The following is a 22,787-nucleotide window of genomic DNA, read 5'->3' as shown; positions in this document are numbered from 1 at the left end:
TATAAATATATATATTGTTTAAATCAATTAGTGTGTAACAAGTGACAACGGAGAGTAAATTCTATCTGCTGTCTCGGTCTTTTTCTCCGAATTTTTTTACACATCATTGCTTTCTTTAATTGGCCAACACTTAATAAATGTATGTCCAAGTATTTGATCTCTGGGTTATGTCCAAAATAGTCATTAAAAAAACAATATATGAACAAGATATTTCAATACAAAGTTTTCCGTTTTAAATAAATGCATATTATTGATATAGATCTTAAGTTATATGCATAGATGCGATATTCGAATGAATTCATGGTATTTGGTTCGTCGGAAATATCTTTTAGACAAACTGAACATGACTAAAATGTGTTTATAAAATATCAATATTTCTGACCGACCAAATCAAATGCCTGGTATTATATGGAATCGATTTCTAATACAAATTATGGGAAAGAACTATTCAGAGTGTACCTGCTTTATCAAATTCGCGCTATCGCATCCTGATATTTTTTCAACAAAATTGCTATCCATAATTAGCAAACACTTGGATGTGTATCCAAATATCAATCTATGGTTATTTTTCTAAACGTAAACATGTACTACGCGACGTCGAGCTAATTTATTTGTTTATTAAAATATATTTTGTATATTGTGCTGTTCCATTAATTTAAAATAAACTTTAATACAATGTTATATAATTGTTTTTATTTGTATAAATTTATTACAATCAATGACAATAACAATCAAAAATTGTGTCATTATATATCACACGGGGCTTGTTGCTCGGGAACTTTGTTTTCAATGGTAACCGACTTTGTACAGTCCTCAGTTTTGTAAATGCCCACCAAACGATTGGACACTTCAAACATGTTGTATCTCAGAGATATTATAATGAATTGAGCATTTTTTGTCCTTTCCTGAAATGCAGAGACTGGTTGTCAATGAATGTATAAACATAGTAGATAAACATTTATTTCTCATCTAATATCACTTATCTAGTTTCTTCTAATTAATTTTCATCCTTTCTTACTCAATCACTCCCACAAAAAGTATCAAGTAACAGATAGGAAAGGTGTTACACATAAAAATCACTTAAAGCATTAAAGGGCTCTTAATGAATCAGTAGTTATTGATGTCTTTTTTTCATCCATTATTTTCAGAAGAGAGGTCTAGCTTTTGAAATGATATATTTGTGTGTTTAGGAAAATGGAATTTCAAATGTCAGGTAAATACTTGCTATTATCACAATATAAAGAGTCTCACCTTAATATAATTGGCAACAATGGATACATTCTTAAAATCCAACGCAGCATCTATTTCGTCCATGACGTAGAGCGGCGTGGGTTTGTAGTAATGCAGAGCGAATACTAGAGCCAACGACGACAGCGTCTTCTCACCGCCGGATAGGTTTGATATGTTCTTCCACGATTTGTTCGGCGGACGGACACTGATAAGTTAGTACAACGACATTAGTATGCTTTTTATTAAATATTCAATCTCAATACAATTAGACATTGTTGCTACGACAAGAAATAATTAGTCATGAAGACTATGTTATATCTACAAATAAACTTTTTTTTAATATCAAATTACTGTTAATCTGGAAAATAATAATAGAAGAATAAAAAAACCTTTATTTTTCGACTACAAAGGTAGACCACATGTTGTATACGCAACTTGCAACTAGATAGACTAATAAGAAAAGATTGTACCAATATAATCTTCCTTTTTAATTACATGGTCTATAAATAACGATATTTCCTGCATTTAAATAAACATAGTTATTACTTAATTTTAATTTTTGACTTTACAAGATACTGGCTGTTTTACTTATGATGTATTACAGAGATATAACTTTCAATATTCCATAAATTCACCGTGCGACTCAGTGCCTTGGGAGGTAGACTGACCGGGCAGTGGTAGTAGCTCTACCGCTGTAGAGTTGAGACATGCGAGAGAAGGCCGCGGGTTCGATTCCCGGGATACAATCTAATTTAATTCATACTTTGTGCATTAATTATATAGGATGCCCACTTCTCACAAAAATAGTTTTCAGAATATGGGCAGCAGCGTCCTCTGAGCCTGCCCACGGCGACGAGACAGGCCAGGTACGGTGTTAGGGTCTGACGACATGCGCAGTAGATTTAAGGAGATCTTCTAGCAATGCAATTGGCATTCATCTTCACAGACCAGATTACTCATCCTATCTAATCTAATTTTAAATAATTCTGCAAATGCTATAAGAAGTTCCAGTAATAAACAAATGTTTGATTTTGACAGGACTAAATCCTATATATATAATGTAAAATACACTGTAGATTTTCATTTATATAATATGTATATATGCTGTTAATATATAAGTCGTAAATGTAGGTTCTTTTACCTAAATATAATTCCTTCAGTGAACGGATCCAAAGAATCGACCAGTTCCAATTCCGCATCGCCACCCAATGTGATCATTTGATACATCTCCTTCAATTTCGTTGTTATTGTGTTAAAACCTGAAATTAATATAATTTTCTTTATATCCAGGCTATAAACATTCAAATAAAAATTATATATCCAATGTTGGAACTTTTACAGAAGAGGACTTTTTTGATCGTGAACTTTTTTCATAACCTATTTTATTTGTACTCTACACTCTCTTTCGTAAGGTGTTATAGTCGTGTAGAAGAAGCAAGAACAAACTCCACAAAAACACATCTTTTAGAAAAAGTTTAACAATACCGATTTATATACATCCACTTATACAGCTATAGCCTGAATGATAACAAAATAATCAAGCAATATCATTGCCAAGGATTCTTATGATATAAATATTTGTTTATTGAATAACATGACTTTTCCGTCAATTTACTTTTAATGAAAATTTGCGTTTTTAATTTCATAAATGGTACTGCAACAATGTTTTGCAGAATTTTATCAAAAATCTGATTTTGCTTAATACAAACGAATTAAAGAGAGCTGTCAATAATTTTTAATTGCCAGTCATAGTCATAGTGCCTAGTAAATACACTTACTATGGACACCTCTATTTAATGAATTTAATGTAATTATTGCAAGCATACAAAATATTACAATAAATTAGTTTTATCTATGAAACTACATTGAAAAGAAATGATACACATCAGTGATAAATTTCATTTAATAAGAGCAATTGACTTTCTTTACGCCTGTTTTCAGCTGATCATAATTCCGAGCCAGTAATCTCTTACTGCTTGTGCAATGTTAAAAATAAATATGTGTCTGTCTGTAGATTCAAAAATAAACATACAAACGCCGTCAAAATTTGAGTAAGTTATTAGGTAATCCCCCAGGAAAGAAATCAAGTTTTTTTATCAATTTATGTTTGAGGTATAAAAACTATCTTTATTTCAGATTTTTAATTAGAAGCATAACACATATCACATAATATATAATTTCACATAACACATAATATCTTAAAAGAATTATATAGCATAACATAGTTAAAAATATATTAATACTCCTTACTATATACTATATTATAGTAGACAAAACATTAAGTTTAGTTCGTTTAGTATATAGACAGTAGGAGATAAATAACATATATGGGTGTCCCATCACACAATGTCAAGCAGAAAGGAATTGATGGGACCGGTAGGGGCTAACAGAATATTAATCAAAAACATTTATGTGACATTGTTAAAATTATTGCATTCAAAAAAGTGTTTAAACATTATTTCCCCGATTACTGTCACAACAAACCTGTTTTATATTTTTTCTCATTCATATAACAGTAACACTGGCACAGTAAATGAGTGACAAATATTCATAACACACAGTAGCCGGATTATGTAAGAAAAAAAAACAATATTTGTTAAACCAAATTATACGTCACTTCGTCCATTTTTAACAGACTAAAAATATGTGGAGTAAATTTTTAGTTTGGCAGAGGCCTCTGTCCAGTTTTGTACCAATAGAACCTGAAGCACTTGTGTAGACAGTAAATTTTTAATTTAAATATCATACCACATAAGAAGTCCGTAGTACGTTTCTTTCTCAACTGATCATACAGCGCTCGCATCTCGTTTCTCCTGTTTGTTATTTCGTCCAATTCGGCGGCTCTTCTTAAATACAACTCCTCTTTTGTTCGGTAGTCCTGGAGCATAAAGAGCGTTACACAACATTGTATCATTATTTCATGGTTTTTTACAAATATACAATTACATTTTTAAATTTTCACATCTTTTCGTCCAAAATACCGCAATGCCTGGAGAAGGTGTTTGACCTGTGTGTTGCCGCCGATGAGTTACAGAATCGAGACGTGATCACTTACGATGTGTCTTTTAAGAAAGCTTAAGGTAACCGAGAGAGTCGGAAATGAGAACCATAGGAGAACCGAAATCCCCTATGTAGTTTAAAGAGTTGTTCTTCTGTAGTGGCAGTGGGCGAGGAACATTGTTCATGCAACAGATGGCCATTGGAGCCGGAAAGTGGGGAATATATGAGACGGTAGCCCAGGAGCCTGGAGCCTCTCTAAGCCGACCGACGACATAGTTAAGATCGTGCGAAGTGATCGGATGCTTGCAGCACAAGATCGATCTTCGTGTTGACCTTTTGGGGAGGCCTATATGCCTTACAATGGGCGTCTATCAGCTAAAAAGAAGATACAAAATAAATACTTTTTACATACATAGACAATGTCGTATTTAACCGGTTACCCTGTATCATAAATTTTAAAAGTTTGAGTGTATTGTTGTGGTCGATTTGCTGCTTGTCTCAGCTAAATTTTTCGAGTGGCGAAGAGAAAGCAAATGGAAGCAACGCTTCTTTTTGTCAACTTCCCGTGAATTGACAAAAAAAGAAAAAAATAGATTTCTATTTACCTGAGATGTCATGTGCCAAAATTGTCATGTTTCTACTACTTGCTAGAGTACAACCTAATTAACGTAATAACCACACCATTGTATCGCGCGTTAGGTATACAAGCTTTCCTAACGTGCGGTACACCGGTTCCAATCGGACTATTGAAATAAATTCACAGTAATTTTGTTTGAGGTAGAGGTAGGAGTTTGAGGAATAGCAGCGAAATCTCTTTATAATTTGCTGAAGGCGTTAGGCCTGTCAAGAGAGAACATCGACAACATATTTCTTTTTACTTCCACGCTGCATTAGTAGGATAATTTTAAGGCCACATTATACCACCTACGTAAGTCGTCAGTGATGTCTACTCATTGACTAATTTTAAATTATCACCAACCTGTATCGCTTGTACGTTAGGTTTCGCATCGCCAAGTTTTGCTTTCTGAGCAGTCAGCCTATTTCTCAACTCCTCGACTGAACACTCCTCCAACTGTTCCGCCGTGTGACGATCTAGTGGAGCAGGTCTTTCAATACCCGGAACGCCGTCCAATCCAGGATCTTCTAATTTTAGTGTCGATAACTGAAACCATATGATATTGTGACGTTAGTTAAAATCATTCATGATCTAATAAAAATTGCCTTCTAAGGTTTTTTGGAACCCATATAACATGTTAATAAATATTATCATATTTCATCTTTTAATAACACTAATAATTTTACTTTTAAAATAAGCCCAATATATGTTGGCAATATATAAGGTCGTGTTTCAAACCCACGTAGCTTTAAGTTGGAAGGTGACAATATAAGAAGCTCGATTTGATTCTGGTTTTAATCAAATTGGACACTCCTGTTAAGCATACAAGGCCATACGCCAAGCTGAGGAAGGTTGGAAACAAGTAGTATAAATTTTAAAGGAGTGGATGTTGAGTTCATTTGTCTTCAATAAATGCATGTTACACCATTGTGAAAATAACACAATATAAATAGATTAATACATTATAGTTCATTTAAAAAAAAAGCCATTAAATAGAGAAAAAAATACAAAATATTTACTTTTTTAGTTTAATCGTCTTTGTATTATTCAAAAATATCAATAGCTTATTTAAAACCACTTAAAAGTAAAGAAACTGAGATTACTTGGTTTTAATGGCACAGAATAACAAAAGAAGGGTTTTATTCAATTGTTTAGCATTACTTGGTTTAAAAAGCATGTTATGTATTGAAATTGTTTATATCTTTGATTTCTTTGACACTATTGATTTTCGGATAAGGTGTACCATATAATAAATGACAGCAAATGAGCATTCACTCCTTTAAAGTTTTTATTAGTTATTTTCAATCAACCTGTATAATAATATTTTAGTCGGATATATCATATCTATATTAACCTCTTTCTCCCACATAGGAGTTTTACTTGTACAATCTTGAATTGACTTCTCCATATTGGCAACAACATTGCTTGCTTCCAAGCGTTCACTCTTCACTTTATTCTCTTTAGTCTGCAGTCTTGCTATCTCTTGTTTAAGCCCATCGTATTCTCCTGAACCCTCGTTAATTTGTTCTTCCATCTAAATAAAATACATGTATTTTTATAATAACACATTATGCAAGGATAAATAAGTTATCTAAGTTCACATAGAAATAACTGATCATGTTTTAATATAACCCACCCAATGACGGCCCAAAAATTCTCGAGGAGCGGCCACGAGCCGGGAGATGACATAAGTCACGGTCCACATAGTGGGTATGCCCTCCACTAGATGGACCGTGACTTATGTCAAGATCATGTGAAGACTTGGAATCGTATAATATAAAATACGATGTATAAATAGCGCCTTATAAGGGGGCATTATACACTCATTTTAACTTTATATCTTTCAAAGCAAGACTTTATTCTATCATAATAGAGATGTTTCTACCTTACCTCGTTAAAATCTTTCTGTAATTGTATATTTTCCAAAGCCAATTCTTTCTTGACATTGTTAAAGTTCTCCAAGTTCTTATTTGTATCTATTAGTTCTGCATCCATTTGCTTAATTTTGTCTGTAGATTTCTTAGCATTCCTGTTACAAAAACAAATATATATTTATTTATTGTAGTCTCTCACTGTTGAATTGAAAAACAAAACACTAGGACGATAACATAAAGTAATTGTTTATATTCGGTTGTTTTACAAATAAACTATACTGTGGTTACATGTAATAACTGTCTGTCCTCTGTACAGTAGAAAAATAAATTATTTAGTAACAGTATGTGTAATAACAGTGACTACCTACATCAGGGGAGCAAGTATATAAAAAAATCTATACTGTGATGTGTTGCAACTTGAAGCTGTACCTTATTGAAGTATGCTTTGTTTGGGATTACCACGTTTATGTTTCCCTCATAGGTTCCAATCCAAAGTTTGCATATATAAGATATTGTGTGAAAATATAAGTAGTGTGATGTATGTATAATGTGACTATTGTAGGCGCAACATATTACAACACCTGATTGTATGGAAAGTAATGTAATAAGTATACATATATGACACAAAGAATAGCACTGGTAGCAAAGAAAAAATTTCACAAATCAAAATATACTAAAAAGAGTTCATCAAATTAGTATACACTGCCTAAGTGCAGTGCATATACTGAATTAATATTTTAATCCCTCATTTCTTCACCTAGGTGTATTATAACAAATTTAAGTCTGCTGAAGACGAACATAATGTAAAGGGGTATTTTAAACTGATAGTTGAGATTAATCGGTTTTTCATTCGGATTCTTTTAATTGAGACTTCATCGTGACATTTATGACCAATTTAATCAATGGCAGCAATGGAATACTATTTGATAGAATGCCGCAAAATAAACCAAGGATATTTGATATAGAGAATAAAATTTATTCAATAATCATATATATATATATATATAAATATATGTACAGGACCAAAACCTAAGGGTCGCGGATTCGATTTCCAGGAAACGATCCAATATAATTTCAACTTTGTCCATTAATAACATAGGATTGCCACTGCTCACAAACAAATTTTTAGAGGATGGACAGCAACATCCTTTGCATACACACTGCCATCGCCAACCCGCTGCCAAACGTGGCTATTGTAGTATATCCCCCCATAGATGTTTTGAGGCCTAGGCCGTCGCCGTAGGTGTCTATAGGCTGAAACGACGATAAATATTTAAATATTATAATGGAGTCTCTTACCTTACGCTTGTGCTAATAGCGACATTCAGTTTAGTTATCTCTCCTGAGATTTTATTTATTTTATTTGTTAAGTCATCCACTATAATCTGTAAGTCTTTCACTTTTCCACCCGCCACCGACGATATCTGCGCATCTACACCGTGTACTTCTTTTTCCACCTGAAAACCAAATAAATTAAAAAATAATAATTTCTGTCCTTACGCTGTTTCTCTTTTTGAGTTTACAACTTTGTATGAATAGATCTCAAATCGCCTAAATTACTAATGCAAAAATTACACTAAATTGACAACAGCACTTATATTGCCTTTTTTAAGTGTTTGTCTACACTATTGCTTAATTGGCATTTACAAATTAAGGGAGGCAAGGGCTTAAGGCGCAGTAAGTGCGGTAAGCGCCTAGCCTAAACTTCGTTTACGTGCCATATTTTTTATTATTTAAAAATAGGAGATGTCCATAGTGTATGTACAATGCACCGTAAAAACATATCTATGCCAAAATTTCAGTTCTTCAATCAATCAGATAATAGAATTCCGCAAAACGTTATTAGACTACCATTTATAAAATCAAAACGCGTAATAAAAACAAATTGAGAATGATGTCACTTGTATATTTTGTCTGAATGAAATCAGGCTATATCTGACAAAGTACGTGTATAAATCGATATTATTAATCTTTATTAAAAGATGTATTATTGCGAAGTTTCTTTCCTGCTTCTTCTCACAGCTATAACACTACGTGATGCAGAGTAGAGTCAAAAATAAAATAGATAAACAGTAAAAAATAGAAAAAACTTCCAAATATGAATAATAAATTTTATCTTTTTCTGTGTCTTGAGCTCAGAAGGGCAAGAAGTTAGAATATCTCTAGAGAAAATTTTTTGTTAATGCCGGCAACTATAATTAATGAATGTCGATAGTATTTATATAATTTCATAAAACCAACAGAATCAAGTGCAGGTTTCACTTAAATATGTCATAAATAAATTCTAGTGGAAGCTTGAAATAAAATCTATACAGTATATAACGGCTCACATTTGTTCAGCAAGATGGCAATCTACGAATTATTATTTAAAAAACTATATCTCACTTCTCCAGCATCAAATTTTGCTTTTTCCATTTTTTCCTCTGCAACCGCCAAAGCTGCTTCAAGTCTTTGCTTCTGTTCAGGGTTTACTTTACTAGCTGCTGCAATTCTCTCTTGCTCTTTAATTTGATTCTGTAAGACATAATTACATTATTGCAATATTTTTCTTCTAGTTATTACAAAGATATAAAAATGGAAGCGAGTAATGCTAATCTATCTATCGTCTCATTTATTTCCTGTTCTGCTTCTCCTCATCAACCAATAAACGCCGACTGCAAAACACAGGCCTCGCCCAAAAATCGCTACAATGACTGAATTTCCTCACTTAATTCAAATTAATAAATGAAATATTAAGTAAATAAAAATAATATTTCATAGTTTTGATGTGTACATTATAATATCAACCAAGTAAATGAACCAACAAACTAAACTACTACTACTTCGATCTACTAAAAACCTCTTGAATGCATGCTATATATAATAAGAATTATTTATTAATATACTTTTAATTTTAAAATTAAAACTTAAAATTTAAGATATCTTGTGAAATTTTATTATATATGCATACATTCAGACCCACGAAGGACTTATCTTTTTGTAATAGACATTAAAATAACGCGTAACGCCTAATGAGTTTATTTCAATTTCTTATATTTATGTGTCTGTCACTATTTTTATATACGATGTTAAATTATAGCGCATAAATAATGTTATTAAAAATTTATTGCGAATTATCAACAAGAACACCAAATTCTCTTAAAAAAATCTCTCAGGGAATCTCAAACAACAAAACAAAATTATTAGTTATAAATACCGTAAAAGAGAACACTATAAATATGACTAATATAATTTTATAGTGCAATAAAGGATCGATTTGGTTTTTTTTTCTATTTTTGGTTTATTCGATTAGGTTCCGGAATAGAGTAGACAGTAGTAGTAGAGTAGATGGTACGTCGTACAACATCGGCTCACAAGATGACAAGAAGGCCTTATTGATGTTGCAAGATACTTGATGCAGGCCACTTCGTAAATTAATAGTGGAGGTCTGTCTAGCAGTGGATGACTTATGGTTGAAAAAATTACTTTTGCATTTGCATAGTTAGATCTATAGTAATTAAAAAGCATCGCGAGTCCTTCATTAATGGTTTTTAAATATATAAAAATAATGATACTCCATTTAATTTATATTTTGAAAACTACCCGTGCACAAGGTTTATTTTGCCGTAAAGCAACGCATCTAACTTTATTTATTCGCTTCCAAATATTTTCGATTCTAAAGTGCTTTCCTTAACAAAGCAACCCTTCAACTTTAAGTACCTACTTTTAATATAGACACTTGATCCTTTAAACTGTTTATTTCACGTTTAACTTGATTTAGCATAGTTTTATCCTCCCTCGTACACCTTTGTAGTGATTCAAGCGTGTCTTCTAGATTCACTTCTTCGTTACGGATTTCTGACAATCTGTGGACAGAAAAGGAGAGTTTTTTTCATTTTCCTTTCAGTAGCACTATATCATCGCTGCACCAAGGTTAAGTATAACATTAAATATTTTAAATTAAAAATTAAAAAAAAACCGTGAAAAAAGAGGAATAGGTACAGTTTACCACAAAATAATTTAAATAAACTAAACTTTTGTTTAGTTATTAAAATATTAATGCACTCGTTTTTTGACATAATTAAATATAAAAGGAGCGACGCATTTAGCAATAATATACTCTCATACACTGTGAACAGTGTATGTATTTCGAAAGCCTATATATCACCCCATTGTCACACATTTACATAGAAATTAGAAAGGGCATTCACATAGAAAGTCCAATAGGTCTTGTAACGATAAAAAATATATTCACCATGGTCACATGAAAGGGTAACCAAGGGTTTAAACTGGAGCGGTACTGCCCCCATTTTAAGAGAGGAGATCAGCTTAAGAGATTTTCATGGTGGCAGCAGGTTTAAAAGTAAATGAGAGCGTTAAAAAATATTCTATTTTCATGAAAAAAAATTGTTATTTGTACTTTGTGGTCGTTGACAATAAAAAAAAACTGTTTACCTGGCTTCTAATGACGCGAGTTGATTTTCATTCTCTTGTATAGCTCTAGGGTCCTGTTCGCTTGTGTCCTGCTGAACAGAGCTCATCATACGCCCTCGCATCATCGTTTTACCGCCGCCGGACATTGTGCCTGAAATAATAGTTTTAATTATTGTTTTTTTTTTGCAAAGTATTTATAATTGAATATGCCTTGTATGAAAACGTTCTTAAGATTAAAGGTATTATTTAATGTTTCCATACTATGGTTGTTTGGAAGAAATTACCTCATATGATATACACACTATATATATATATATATATATATATATACATACATATATATATATATAGTGTATTTTATTTATTTATGTGTATGTATATATATATATATACATGTGTGTGTGTACTACTAACGAACTATAGCGGGTAAAGAAGGCAACAAAGCTCTTAGACTTAGGCTTTGACACGGTGCTAAATATTGGGTTGTCTCCCGACACGCGTTTAGTATTCCAGATCGTAAAAGCCTTTGAAGACGAACATCGATTTATTTGTTATTATCTAAGTATACTATCAAAATTACTTTATCACTAAATAATTCACATTATAATGCTACCGAATCTGCCGTACTGCGCCTTAAGTATAAGCGCGGCAAGAAGAGGGAGCCGTGGATGAGAGAAGAGTATTAGCCGCTCTATTTCTTTAGACCGCTGTCAACCACAACGGCAATGCTCAAAGTCTTATTTCCTTGATCCCACCTTTTCCTAAGGCGCAGTACAGGTTTCGGTAGCATTATAGTGAGGCGTAAAAGGCAGTTGCATATTTTTTAAAAAATCAACTTTAGGCAAATATGTTTACGATTATTGGCTATCTAGTAATGATGTAATAAATTGTAACAAAAAAATGTTTTTTTTTTATTGTTTGAATAAACTATCTATAATAAATATTTGTTTGGTAACAAAATTGAAAAACAGGTCTATCTTTCATAAAAAATTTAGATTGAAAAATAGCATTAACATTTTTTAAATATATACTACAAATAGTACAAATCATTTAAATTTTCATTTATAGGCTAGCTGTTTACTGGCCTGTTACATGTCATTCAATTTCTCATATACTTTATTCATAGCAGCGTTATAATGAAGAAAAAAACTTACCGGCTATTTCGATGACGTCGCCTTTCAGTGTCACCACCCGGTATCTTATGTGGCCGTACGCTATACGCGAGGCCTGCACCAGGTCGTTCGCGACCAGCGTATCGCGGAGTGCAAAGTAAAACGCTGGCAACACTCTCTCGTCCTTAACCTCTATCAAGTCAAACAAGCGAGGCGCATTTTCAGGACTGGAAATATAAAAATAAATTATTTCACATTGTAGTTTTAATATTAATAAATATTGTAGAATGTTTGAAATCTTCCACACTCATCTTTTTAACATTATGATAACCTGGTAATATTCCCACTGTTGGAGCACAGTACATTTTACAAAGTATGCAAAAGGTAAATATGATTATATTTATGCAGTTTTTTTATGGAATACCTGTGGTCTTGCCTTATACTTAAGATACATATTGTACTGTACTATATTTTCAATGATACTCGTAATAATTTCTGGTGTAATTTTTTAGTGCAAAACCCAAAAATTAAATAAGTAAAATAATTAAATTCCTTACTACGTAATCTTTCTCTGGTACTGCGAAATGAGATTCTGTTGTTTGTCTAACGCTATGAACGTAGCTCGTCCCACGTCGTTTCTCTTCAGATATTCAACACAGCTTTGGCCCGTCTCCACTGTGACCACTACTATGTTGTCCAACGCGCCACAACACGTCGATATGGCCACGTCGTATTTCATATCTATACCTCCCAAATCTCCCTGCGAATTATAACAATTATCATATAAAACGTAAAATGATATTTTTTAAATATAATCGATGTTAGAATAACGTTTGCTTCGGACGCTGCAGAAGTCAATACACATGATAAATCCAAAAAATAAAAATTAAGTCGTAATGATGACATTGTTAAGTTCGCGGGAAGGCGCTGGAAGCGAAGGCTGTGCTTTGCCTAACAGTAGGCGTCTACACGCTAAAAAGAAAAAGAATTAGAATTGTAAAAACGCTTTTTCTTACATTATCATTACATTATTTATTATTTCTAATAACGTTAATTTTTGACAATATATACCAACCCTTATACAGCGAATGAGCTATGTACCTCTGCACATTTAAAGCTTTTATCCCGATATGCCCATTTCACAACCAATCACCGTGTTTTCTTATAACGATAAAAGAACTTGTTTACCAAATTTTTTCTTTAAAATTTGTTTGTTGTTAGAATTCATATATTATTAAAAAAAAACTATGCAGTTGATTTCTATAATTAAAAGTATTACTTAATATGACTGCTTCCCTTCCCCAGAGAGCCATTTTGTTACCTTACACCCTAAATTCTTTTCTTATAGGTTTGTGGTACCTGTCAATTGAAGTTTTGTTATACAGTATAGTTAAATATAATATTCATTTACTTCATATAGGCACGCCAATAGCAAAACATAATAACTTAGATTCGCAGCTGGAAACTATGCAATGTACTATATAGGAGTAAAGAGGCTTTGAGAATGCTTATACAGTTTATTTACTTTTTACAGATATTATTAGAATTCCTCCTACTTATCGATAGTTAAACCTCGCCTCCAAAATGTTCTCTTCTTAACGCTTTGTATCGATCTTGAAATACATTTGACAGTCAAACGCTTTTGTATTGAACAAATTAAATTCCAGAAAGTTTGTTTGCTTTTATGAATTGACCAATCAGCAAATGGCATACATCAAAACTTCTCAAAAGTTTTTACTGGATGCCTAAGAGTCTTACATAAAGTCAAACTTAGTTTGCCATGTTTAATACTAGTATATGTGAACCTATTCACACAAAGTAGTCAATGAGAAGTTTCAAGATGCCATCACTGTTCGTAACAATAATGTAAATTTAGATATTGTTAATTTTACAAAGTAGAAAATTAAATAATATCTGTTGTGGGCGGAGCCCTGGCCATAATTACTAGCTTATATATAAATACCTGAAAAAAATCATAACAAAAGACACAAATAATTTTTGTTTGATACAATAATTAAAGCTATTGGTTATGGTTTTATTATAGGTAAAATAAAGAGTTACTTAATGATTTACGAAATGTATGTCGTTCGGACGACGTCTGTATGTGTAACACTTACAAGTCTGCCGAATATTCCGGGCAATCTACCGCTGTTCTTCTCCCTCATTAAGGAATCGAGAACTCTGCCGCGAGATCGGTTCGCATTCATCGCTTGCCTTGACTCCACCAATTGTGCCCTGAAATCGATCATTATCTTATTAGAGTTAAGCAAAACAATGAGTAATTTAACTTAATTATAGACAATCACACTAGACATACATTAAGTCTTCCCTATATTATTTTTCAGTCTGCACACTCCTTATTTCAAATCTAGTGCTAGCAACTGAGCCACAATGAAGTTCCTCCTCCATTCACAATAGTGAATGATACTTATTATAATAATATATAATATGCTACATATTTATTATAATATATTTTTTTATTTATTTATTTATTTATTCATTTCAACGACCATCGAACTCGTGTATTTTTATTTATTTATTATAATATATAACATACATATGATAATTTATGTCTAATTAATCAAGGTAATTATTATCATAATTATATTATTTTAATTACTCATTCACATAACTTCGTCACAATTTTTTTTTAGTAATAACTTTATAAAGAGTAATAATTTTTAAACATGGTAATTAAAATAAAATTGTTGCTGTATTATTTTTATATATCTCATATCTTTGATGTATTAGCATTTAGCAAAATTATCAAAAGTTTATAAATGATGTTTTGGCTCTTCTATGTGTGAACTCCGAATTGGGTACATAAACTACAATAAGCGAAAAATATGCTTGAAAATAGAGTATATTCAATAATAAAAAACCTTTACAATTGTGCGCCAACATCCGGACCTTTCACATACATTCCTTTTATTGTTATGCCTTAATGTTTGTATAATTTAGATTTAGAACTGAAAAAACAGCATCTTTTTCAATGCAAAGGTAAATAGGCAGATAGTAATTTACGGTGAGCATCAACAGAAGTTAGGTTAGTCAAGTTTTACTATTCAGGCTTCTTTTTTAAAAAAATTATGACTATTAACACTTTACGATATATTTATTAAGAGTTCATTTTGGGACTCATTTTCTAATGGAGAGTGATCCCCTTAAGTCTAACTTAGAACTCTGGTTAGAACCCATACCCTCGGACCCTAATTTAAAACTAAATCTACCATCAACCGATGTCCCTCGAGTTGTTATTTTCCGACAAGGCATCGAAATTTTACACATTCTTCCATCTTATTTGCTAAAGTCCAAGAAATACAGGTTATCTTTTGCTAAACTTTAACATTAATCTTCAGTAAGCCCTCTGCTGTGTTGGTAACTAGGTTAGGTTTTAAGATTTCTAAACAAAATAATTTAAATTTACAAAAAATTATTAATATTCATAGTAACATCTTTCTTACCGTAATGATCTCACTTGGTTTGCTATAGTGGCTTCTTCCCTCTTTAGTGCCTGTACTTTAGCTTGTAATTCATTGATCTTCGTCTCGCTCATTGGTACAGACTTGGATAAATTGTTGAAAATTCTGAAATATAACAAACATTTTGTTATATAACAAAATGTTTGTTATATTTTACGCGATCGCATATAATAAATGATCGCATATGCGATCATTTATTATATGCGATCGCGTTAACCTTATAACCACCACCAAGGAATATAAAATTGTTATAAAATTTTTGAGATTTTGTTGTCGTCAATACTGACATGGAATTAGTTCCCAAAGTCAATTAGATGTCCCTTGGCGTTCACGGGGCACTCGATTGAAGTCTGAGGTGGAATTAAGGAGTATATGAAAATTTATTGTATATTCATATTTCATATTCAATAAATGTGTTGAGATACGTTCCACAACGCTTGTTTAGCTGTGCAGAGGACGAAATACGATTTATGTTTGCATTTTTTTTCGCTACCTGTAATTGAATGCTACAAATTGGCAGAGACTTTTATATTGGTTTCATTTATTACATATTCTTATTTTGTTCGTTGTCTATATAACCAATACCAAATTATTAATTCCTTATTTATTTTAAATTTGTTATCACATTTAAACCTATTTTTGAGACTTTTTATACTAAAATGCCGTTTACATTCACTTTTACTTTTTCACACATATTTCAAGTTTTTTTATCATCTAATGCAATCACTGATTTGACTAATAACAGAATTAGTAATAAATGTTTTGTTTTTAAAGCTGTTTCATTAGATGAAACTGTAAAAACATTTACAACATTAACACTGAAAAAAATCGGTGATCTTTAGAATCGGTCAATTTAATTAATTAAATATTTTCCTAGATTGCTTATTGTGTGCTTATGTGGTAAGAGGATGGTAAGTAAAGCAATTTTCTATAGTAAGACCATCTTCAATTTTTTTGTTAAGGTGCAGGAATGTGGCAGATATATGGCTGCAGAAGTTCAACCATGATCCCAAAAGTCTGGGAACCTTTTTGACAACAACACTACAAAAATATTGTGAATTGATTAAGAACAATGTGATACCATTTTCTTATCGTAAATAAACTATAGTTTGTTGTTGATTAAACTATTATTATCATTAAGTTCATGTTAACATTTATTTCTGATTCTCGCAGTGAACATAGCCCTGTCTAATGCTCTCTGGGTGACCTTGCGCCTCCTGAGGCATAGCATAAACGACCACACTTCAGACGCTGGTCAAAGACGTTCTTATTCAGATACTGTAGCATTTTGATTGAGTTTTCCGATCGGTTTTTATCCGAGTTTGATTCAGTGAATGAACTCTTTACGAAAATTTTAATTTTGAACAATTTCGAGCGTAGCACATTCGATAACTAATCGAGGAAAATCTGAATCGCCTTGCGCTGGACTTCATTCAGCTGACATGATGATAATAATAAAAATATTATTATGAATTATTTTTACAGTGAAAACTTACTCTTTTTTCTCGTGTAAATCTTGAAGAGCTTTTTCATAAGTCTCCTTCATCTTTTGCAATTTTTCATTTTCTTTTGTTTCGGTGCTCAGGTATACCTTCAACTCAGTTAAAGCCAGCTTGTGATTCTGTGTTTTCTCCTCCACGATACTCTTGAGCTTGAAGAGCTTAGCCTGCAGTTTGTCTTTCGTTTCTTGAAGACCCTGTGTTTGCGTCCTGTATAAAAAAATTATATTTAGCAAAAAATTACAACAGTACCGGTTGTAAGCGGCTTGCATCCAGCGCCTTCAGACAACTTAAAAAAAGTTGTCTACCTTGTGTTGGACGTCTACTAGAGGCAACTGCGCTTGGCGATACGCGGTCACCACTTCAGAACTTTAAGGCCCCAGCGGCTATCAGTTCTGCCTATCTACTGGGCTGTCTCGGTTACTTTTGGTATTATTTACTAATGACTTGTTTTCCGGATTTCGATATCATATAAATTTAATATATTCTCTTTCGGAACTTTACTGTAAAGATTTAAAATGAACTATGAGTATTTTTTTAATATTTTCTTTATTCTTTATAACCAAAACATGACCTTTTTTTCGCCTGATCTTAAGCAATAACAAGGTCTAAAATGGTACATGCTTCCCCAGAAATTTTATTTTACTGTATGTTGTGGTTATATCCATGTTTAGACATGTCAGCCCCATTGTGATCATCACAAATGTTTACTATTACAACATTTAAAAACTATTATGGATTCAAGACATCGAATATAATTGTTGATGTGTTTCATGTTCACATTCTAATACACACCTCACTCCAGCCATTATGGTCTCCAATTCTTCTTTAGCCAGTTTCTTATTTTCTTCATGTTTGACAAGTAGATTTTCACAATCTTTAATTTCTCTGTTATTTTTTTCTGGAATCTAAATTAGTAAATTTTGTTTATTGTATAAGTTCTGTTGTGTTTAGTTTATTTTATTGGTATATAGATACTTCGGGAAAATATATAGTATTATAACATTTTGGAAATTCATCACGATCGTAATTTATTTAAGGTAGAGCTAGTAGGAGATTGCTCTTTTAACGCGCTTCAGAGAATGTCGTAACGATAACATTTGTGACCAGGGTTAAGACGTTAAAGCTGGGAGAGACGAAGTAGCGAAATAAATTAGCTTCTAGTTATTATATATATTTTATATATTATTATAATTTTTTAAAATGAGATAGTGTTACTATCCAATAAGAAATATATAAAATCGAATTTAATTATAATAAATGAAGAAAATATTCTTACCGCTTCATATTCAATAAGTTTTCCTTTTTCCGTTTCAAGCAACTGTTCTAGATTCTTCTTTTTCTTCGTAGCTTGAGTGATGTTTGCTTGGACAGTCACAACTTTCTTTTTACACGCTTGCAATTTATCTTTGATTTCGTCTCTTTTTTTTCTCTTTTCGGCAAATTGTCTGTAAATTATTTATTATTTCCTCTTTATGCAACAAAACACTTAATATTTAATAACAACATTAAAATAACACTTAATTGTAGTAAAAATGTTATCTTTAAACGTCTCTCCGAGAGGATAATTATATACCAGCTATGTCCAAGATTTTTGCGACTCTGTGAGCCATTTTGGGAATTTGAAATTTTTTTGCGAGCCGCAATTGAATACGCATTAAAAACAAGCAAAAGAATGTTTTTATTTCACAAAAATAATTTTTATTGAAATCACTAAACAAAGGTACAAAATACGTGTATTGAATTTAGATATAATGGCACACGTATATGAAAGCACTCCTTATATTACTTAAGACGCCGGTTAATTAATTATGATAGATATTTAAATTTTGCTAATTTTATGGTGGAATAATAATAATAATTATTCACACCAGTAATTTGTTTCGATTTCCCAGGAGCTGACGTAGGTAATATAAATTTAAATAGTTAAATAATTCGACAATCAATAGGAGCCAAAAATAATAGATCAAAGAGACCCATGTTTCAAACAATTGATAACAATTTTCCATGACATTTCAAGGTAACTAAGAAATAACTCCACTTCGATTTCTTATGATTTTTTAACAGAAATGTTTTGTATTAGCCTATTCTACGAGCTACGTCGGTGACCTTGGTTTTTTTTTTTTGCGGGTCTTTTCATTTCTGATTCGATCTCGCTTCAAACTTCGAGCGTTTCCTGTATATATGTATGTAAATATATAGGGTATAACTGGGTTCAAACATGGTCCAGTAGTTGGGGATTGTACCATGGGGAGGTTGTACCGTGTATCCGCAGTCAATATTAGACGTAGCAATATTACAATATTAAAATAAAGAATTGGGTAAACGAGCAGTAAAATTTAAGAAATTTAACTAACCTAAGTGCTTACTTCGAGTGATTACCTCGTCTAATTATCTGATTATTGTCCTAAGTAAATAATAGTAGTCTTGGTACATATATACAATAAAAAATTATACTTACTGCATTCCTTCTGAGAGTACATTATTTTTCTCTTGCAATTCTGTTTGCAGCTCCTCCAGCTTTGTATCAATTGCTGCCAAGTTTGCTTTAAGCTCTTCCATCTCTTTATTTTTCGTTTCGATTATTTTATTCGTTTCGTGTCTGAAATCAAAATTAATTTAATAGCCAAAAGTAGTGTAAACAATTTAGTTTCAAAATATTATTTATTTTTAGTACACATTCAGTATTTAACTTATATACAGAACTAAAAAAAATCTGTAGTAACGACACATTCATAAAAACATTTTTTAATTGTTCTGAACGGAATGGTATACGTGTATTTGAATGTATAAGTTGTGTGTGTGTATGCGTGTTACGTTATGTTTTGTCTATGTGTGCAACGAACCTATTTAGCATGCGGACGAGCCGCGGCGCGCAGGTCTTCTATAGTCCAGTGAAGTTTATTGCCACTGAGAGCTATTTGAGAGTCATCAGAGAAATTTAAGGCTTAGTGCCGCGGATCTCCGAGAAAACAGTTTAATGAAATCGATATTCTTACTGTAGCTTCACTATATATTTATGATAATATTTTGAATATTCACAGCAATTACGACAAATTAAAAACAAAATAAAGGACAGTTGATTACATTATTCTAAAATGTGTTACGTTATTCTTTTTACTACTGGGATGTGTCAGGCCAATCACTACTTGCAATACAGTTTGCAGTGTCAGATAGTAAACAATAATTAATAGTGTTATATTTCAATTCGAATTTTGAAAACATTTTTTTCATATTATAATTTCATTAAGTTATTTGTTATTTCTGAAACCAATGACTTTTGAATGGCGTGTTCTATATATTAATCTAATATAATATAATTAAAGTTTGATAGTAAATGATATATAACATACATTTGCCCTTTTAGAGCTTTGACACCTATAACCAATCAACCTTTATGTAAAGAGATTTGTTTAGCTTTTCTATTGAATTGCGACAGGCCAATATCTTGTGGCTGTCCTAAAGAATGTGTATTTTAGATTCACTGATTTCCTTACGCCTGGTTTGAGGTTAACATATACACTTACATATATTTCTGCAATAACATATTCCTAGTGCGTAGTGCTATATTAGTTAGATTCATTTGCTCCACCGCTTCCCTCATTGGCTGCTCCAGTTTCAATTTTTCCTGTTCCACCAAACGCACTCTGTTCAGTTTCTCTTTACGCATCTCGCTGTATTCTTCCACTTTTATTGAAAGCTTTTCTATTGGTTCCTAAAATTTTTCGGAAAGAAAATTAACTATATAATGATCTATTCTTTTAGAAAAGCGCATTCATTAAAATCGTAATTAAACATTATTACAATCATATCCACAATATAATTTACAATGTCTTAGTTGCTAATATGCTAACCGCCTACTGAGAATCATTCATGAAGTTTAACTTTTAAAACGGCTTTGTTATTATTATTACAACTTACCTTATATCTGGACGTGCCAATGATGTCTTCCAAATACTCCAGCATACCGGACTCGTGTTCCGTCTGGCCTTTGGGTTTCATCATGGCTATCTGTTCCACTTCACCCTGTAAGATTTGTATGTTAGTGATAAATGAATGTAGCCATTCAAATTCAAAAGCTGTTTAATCAAAATACGATGGTAACCTATCTCTTACAGACTTCCATGAGTCTTGAAGTCAGTAAGAGTATTGTTGTCATCATTTGAAATACCACCGATTGGACCAGTGCCCAACGTCTTTTGACGATCTAACAGGATTGTTTGTCCTTTTATTGGATGGACTACGCTGCGCATCCTGGTTCGAGAAACTCCAGAACTTCATGGCCCCATCGACCATATTTTCATCGCCAGCCCAGTGTCACTTGAACTTGCTAATACGCTGAACTATGACGGTTACTTCTCTTTATCTACTATTCCGTTAATTTGTTAATTTATTTTTAAAAAAGAGCCAGGACTATCTTACTATCTTAGTCGTATGTCGTCGTTCGCGACACGACCGTTCTAAAAGCCGCAAGTTCTTTTTTCGATTGATTCCATGAATACTTATACTTGATTCGTCTATTCTAAATTATTCGTCCTTTGGAAATAGAGCCATTCATTCTACCGCAGATAAAAAGCCCTTATAGATATACTGTAAATAAATTCTCTATTGCATCGATATGTGCTGTAGTGCTATTGAAATCATTGTCTGGTGCCTTAGACAGGCAAAACGAGTCTGCTCCGTTCCATCAGTCTTATGTCGATGGTCGCGGCTCTTATGCCTTTTTCTCTTTGAGCCCCACCTCGACGCTTTCGTAAAGCACGGTACAACGGCTTTGGTAGCATAAAGCGAAAACTTCATAGAATAAGCAGTTGTTTCATAGAGCTTACCTGTAATATGAGAAATCGATTATGATCCAAATCGATGCCGTGCGACCTTAACATTTTTGCGACTTCTTTGAACTGAACTTTCCGACCGTTCAAGTTGTAATACGAAGAGTTGTCCTTGAACGCCGTTCTCGATACCACTATTTCACTGTTCGGTACTACTGTAAAATCTTCACCTTCCTGTAACATAAAAAAACATAGTAATATTAAAACTATAATAATCCCATTATAGCAATTGATTGAAATCGACATGCTAAACGTGTATAGCGGAAATAAAAGCCAGGCCTCTCTAAGAAACTCTTGGGTTCTGACACTCGATCGTAATTATTGTAGAGATATTTGCTCTGCTCCTGCAACGCTACGCCAACGCATATTTAGTGAAGTCGTCAAACGCTATATTTTATTTATTTAACACTATTTTACATGTCAGATCAATGACAACCTAGCGGACCGAAACTTGTGATCGTAAGTCGTGGGTTCGAATTCTGGGTTACAATGTTATATAATTCACACTGCGTGCATTAATAATATAGGAACGCCACTGCTCACAAACAAGTTTCCAGAGGATGGACAGCAGCGACCCTCGCATACCATAATACCACATACCACACTGTGATCACCAATCCGCCTACCAAACGTGACGATTATGGTATATCCCCTCTATATGTTTGGGGGGAGCGTCTAAGGGCCGAGGACGACTGTACACGTCATATTAAAAAGAAAGATGGAATTATA

The 22,787-nt window shown here is 32.5% G+C and overlaps 1 protein-coding gene across 1 annotated transcript in view; it reads right to left on the bottom strand.

The window, feature by feature from the left end:
• Positions 1 to 677: 677 nt before the first annotated feature.
• The window catches only part of glu (structural maintenance of chromosomes 4-like protein gluon), a 36,413-nt gene continuing 14,303 nt past the window's right edge, over positions 678 to 22,787 (bottom strand). Inside the window, exons 3-24 of the mRNA XM_068768105.1 lie at positions 22,056 to 22,232; positions 21,148 to 21,252; positions 20,754 to 20,941; positions 19,688 to 19,828; positions 18,506 to 18,674; positions 18,022 to 18,134; positions 17,224 to 17,436; positions 15,710 to 15,832; positions 14,363 to 14,480; positions 12,803 to 13,005; positions 12,288 to 12,472; positions 11,155 to 11,284; positions 10,424 to 10,565; positions 9,106 to 9,234; positions 8,020 to 8,177; positions 6,737 to 6,875; positions 6,201 to 6,380; positions 5,210 to 5,392; positions 3,979 to 4,108; positions 2,372 to 2,489; positions 1,252 to 1,435; positions 678 to 905 (exon numbers count right to left, since the gene is read on the bottom strand). Coding sequence (XP_068624206.1) covers positions 747 to 905; positions 1,252 to 1,435; positions 2,372 to 2,489; positions 3,979 to 4,108; positions 5,210 to 5,392; positions 6,201 to 6,380; positions 6,737 to 6,875; positions 8,020 to 8,177; positions 9,106 to 9,234; positions 10,424 to 10,565; positions 11,155 to 11,284; positions 12,288 to 12,472; positions 12,803 to 13,005; positions 14,363 to 14,480; positions 15,710 to 15,832; positions 17,224 to 17,436; positions 18,022 to 18,134; positions 18,506 to 18,674; positions 19,688 to 19,828; positions 20,754 to 20,941; positions 21,148 to 21,252; positions 22,056 to 22,232 — 3,387 coding nt within the window. The 3' untranslated portion in view covers positions 678 to 746. The remainder of the gene's footprint in view (positions 906 to 1,251; positions 1,436 to 2,371; positions 2,490 to 3,978; positions 4,109 to 5,209; positions 5,393 to 6,200; positions 6,381 to 6,736; positions 6,876 to 8,019; positions 8,178 to 9,105; positions 9,235 to 10,423; positions 10,566 to 11,154; positions 11,285 to 12,287; positions 12,473 to 12,802; positions 13,006 to 14,362; positions 14,481 to 15,709; positions 15,833 to 17,223; positions 17,437 to 18,021; positions 18,135 to 18,505; positions 18,675 to 19,687; positions 19,829 to 20,753; positions 20,942 to 21,147; positions 21,253 to 22,055; positions 22,233 to 22,787) is intronic.

This window comes from Battus philenor, unplaced genomic scaffold (genome assembly GCF_028537555.1).
Source record: "Battus philenor isolate CCGP_79_NKW_IND1 unplaced genomic scaffold, ilBatPhil1.0.hap1 SCAF_24, whole genome shotgun sequence".
NCBI lineage: Eukaryota > Metazoa > Arthropoda > Insecta > Lepidoptera > Papilionidae > Battus > Battus philenor.
Note: the sequence above shows the minus strand (reverse complement) of the source record. Positions and strands in the feature narration are given on the sequence as shown.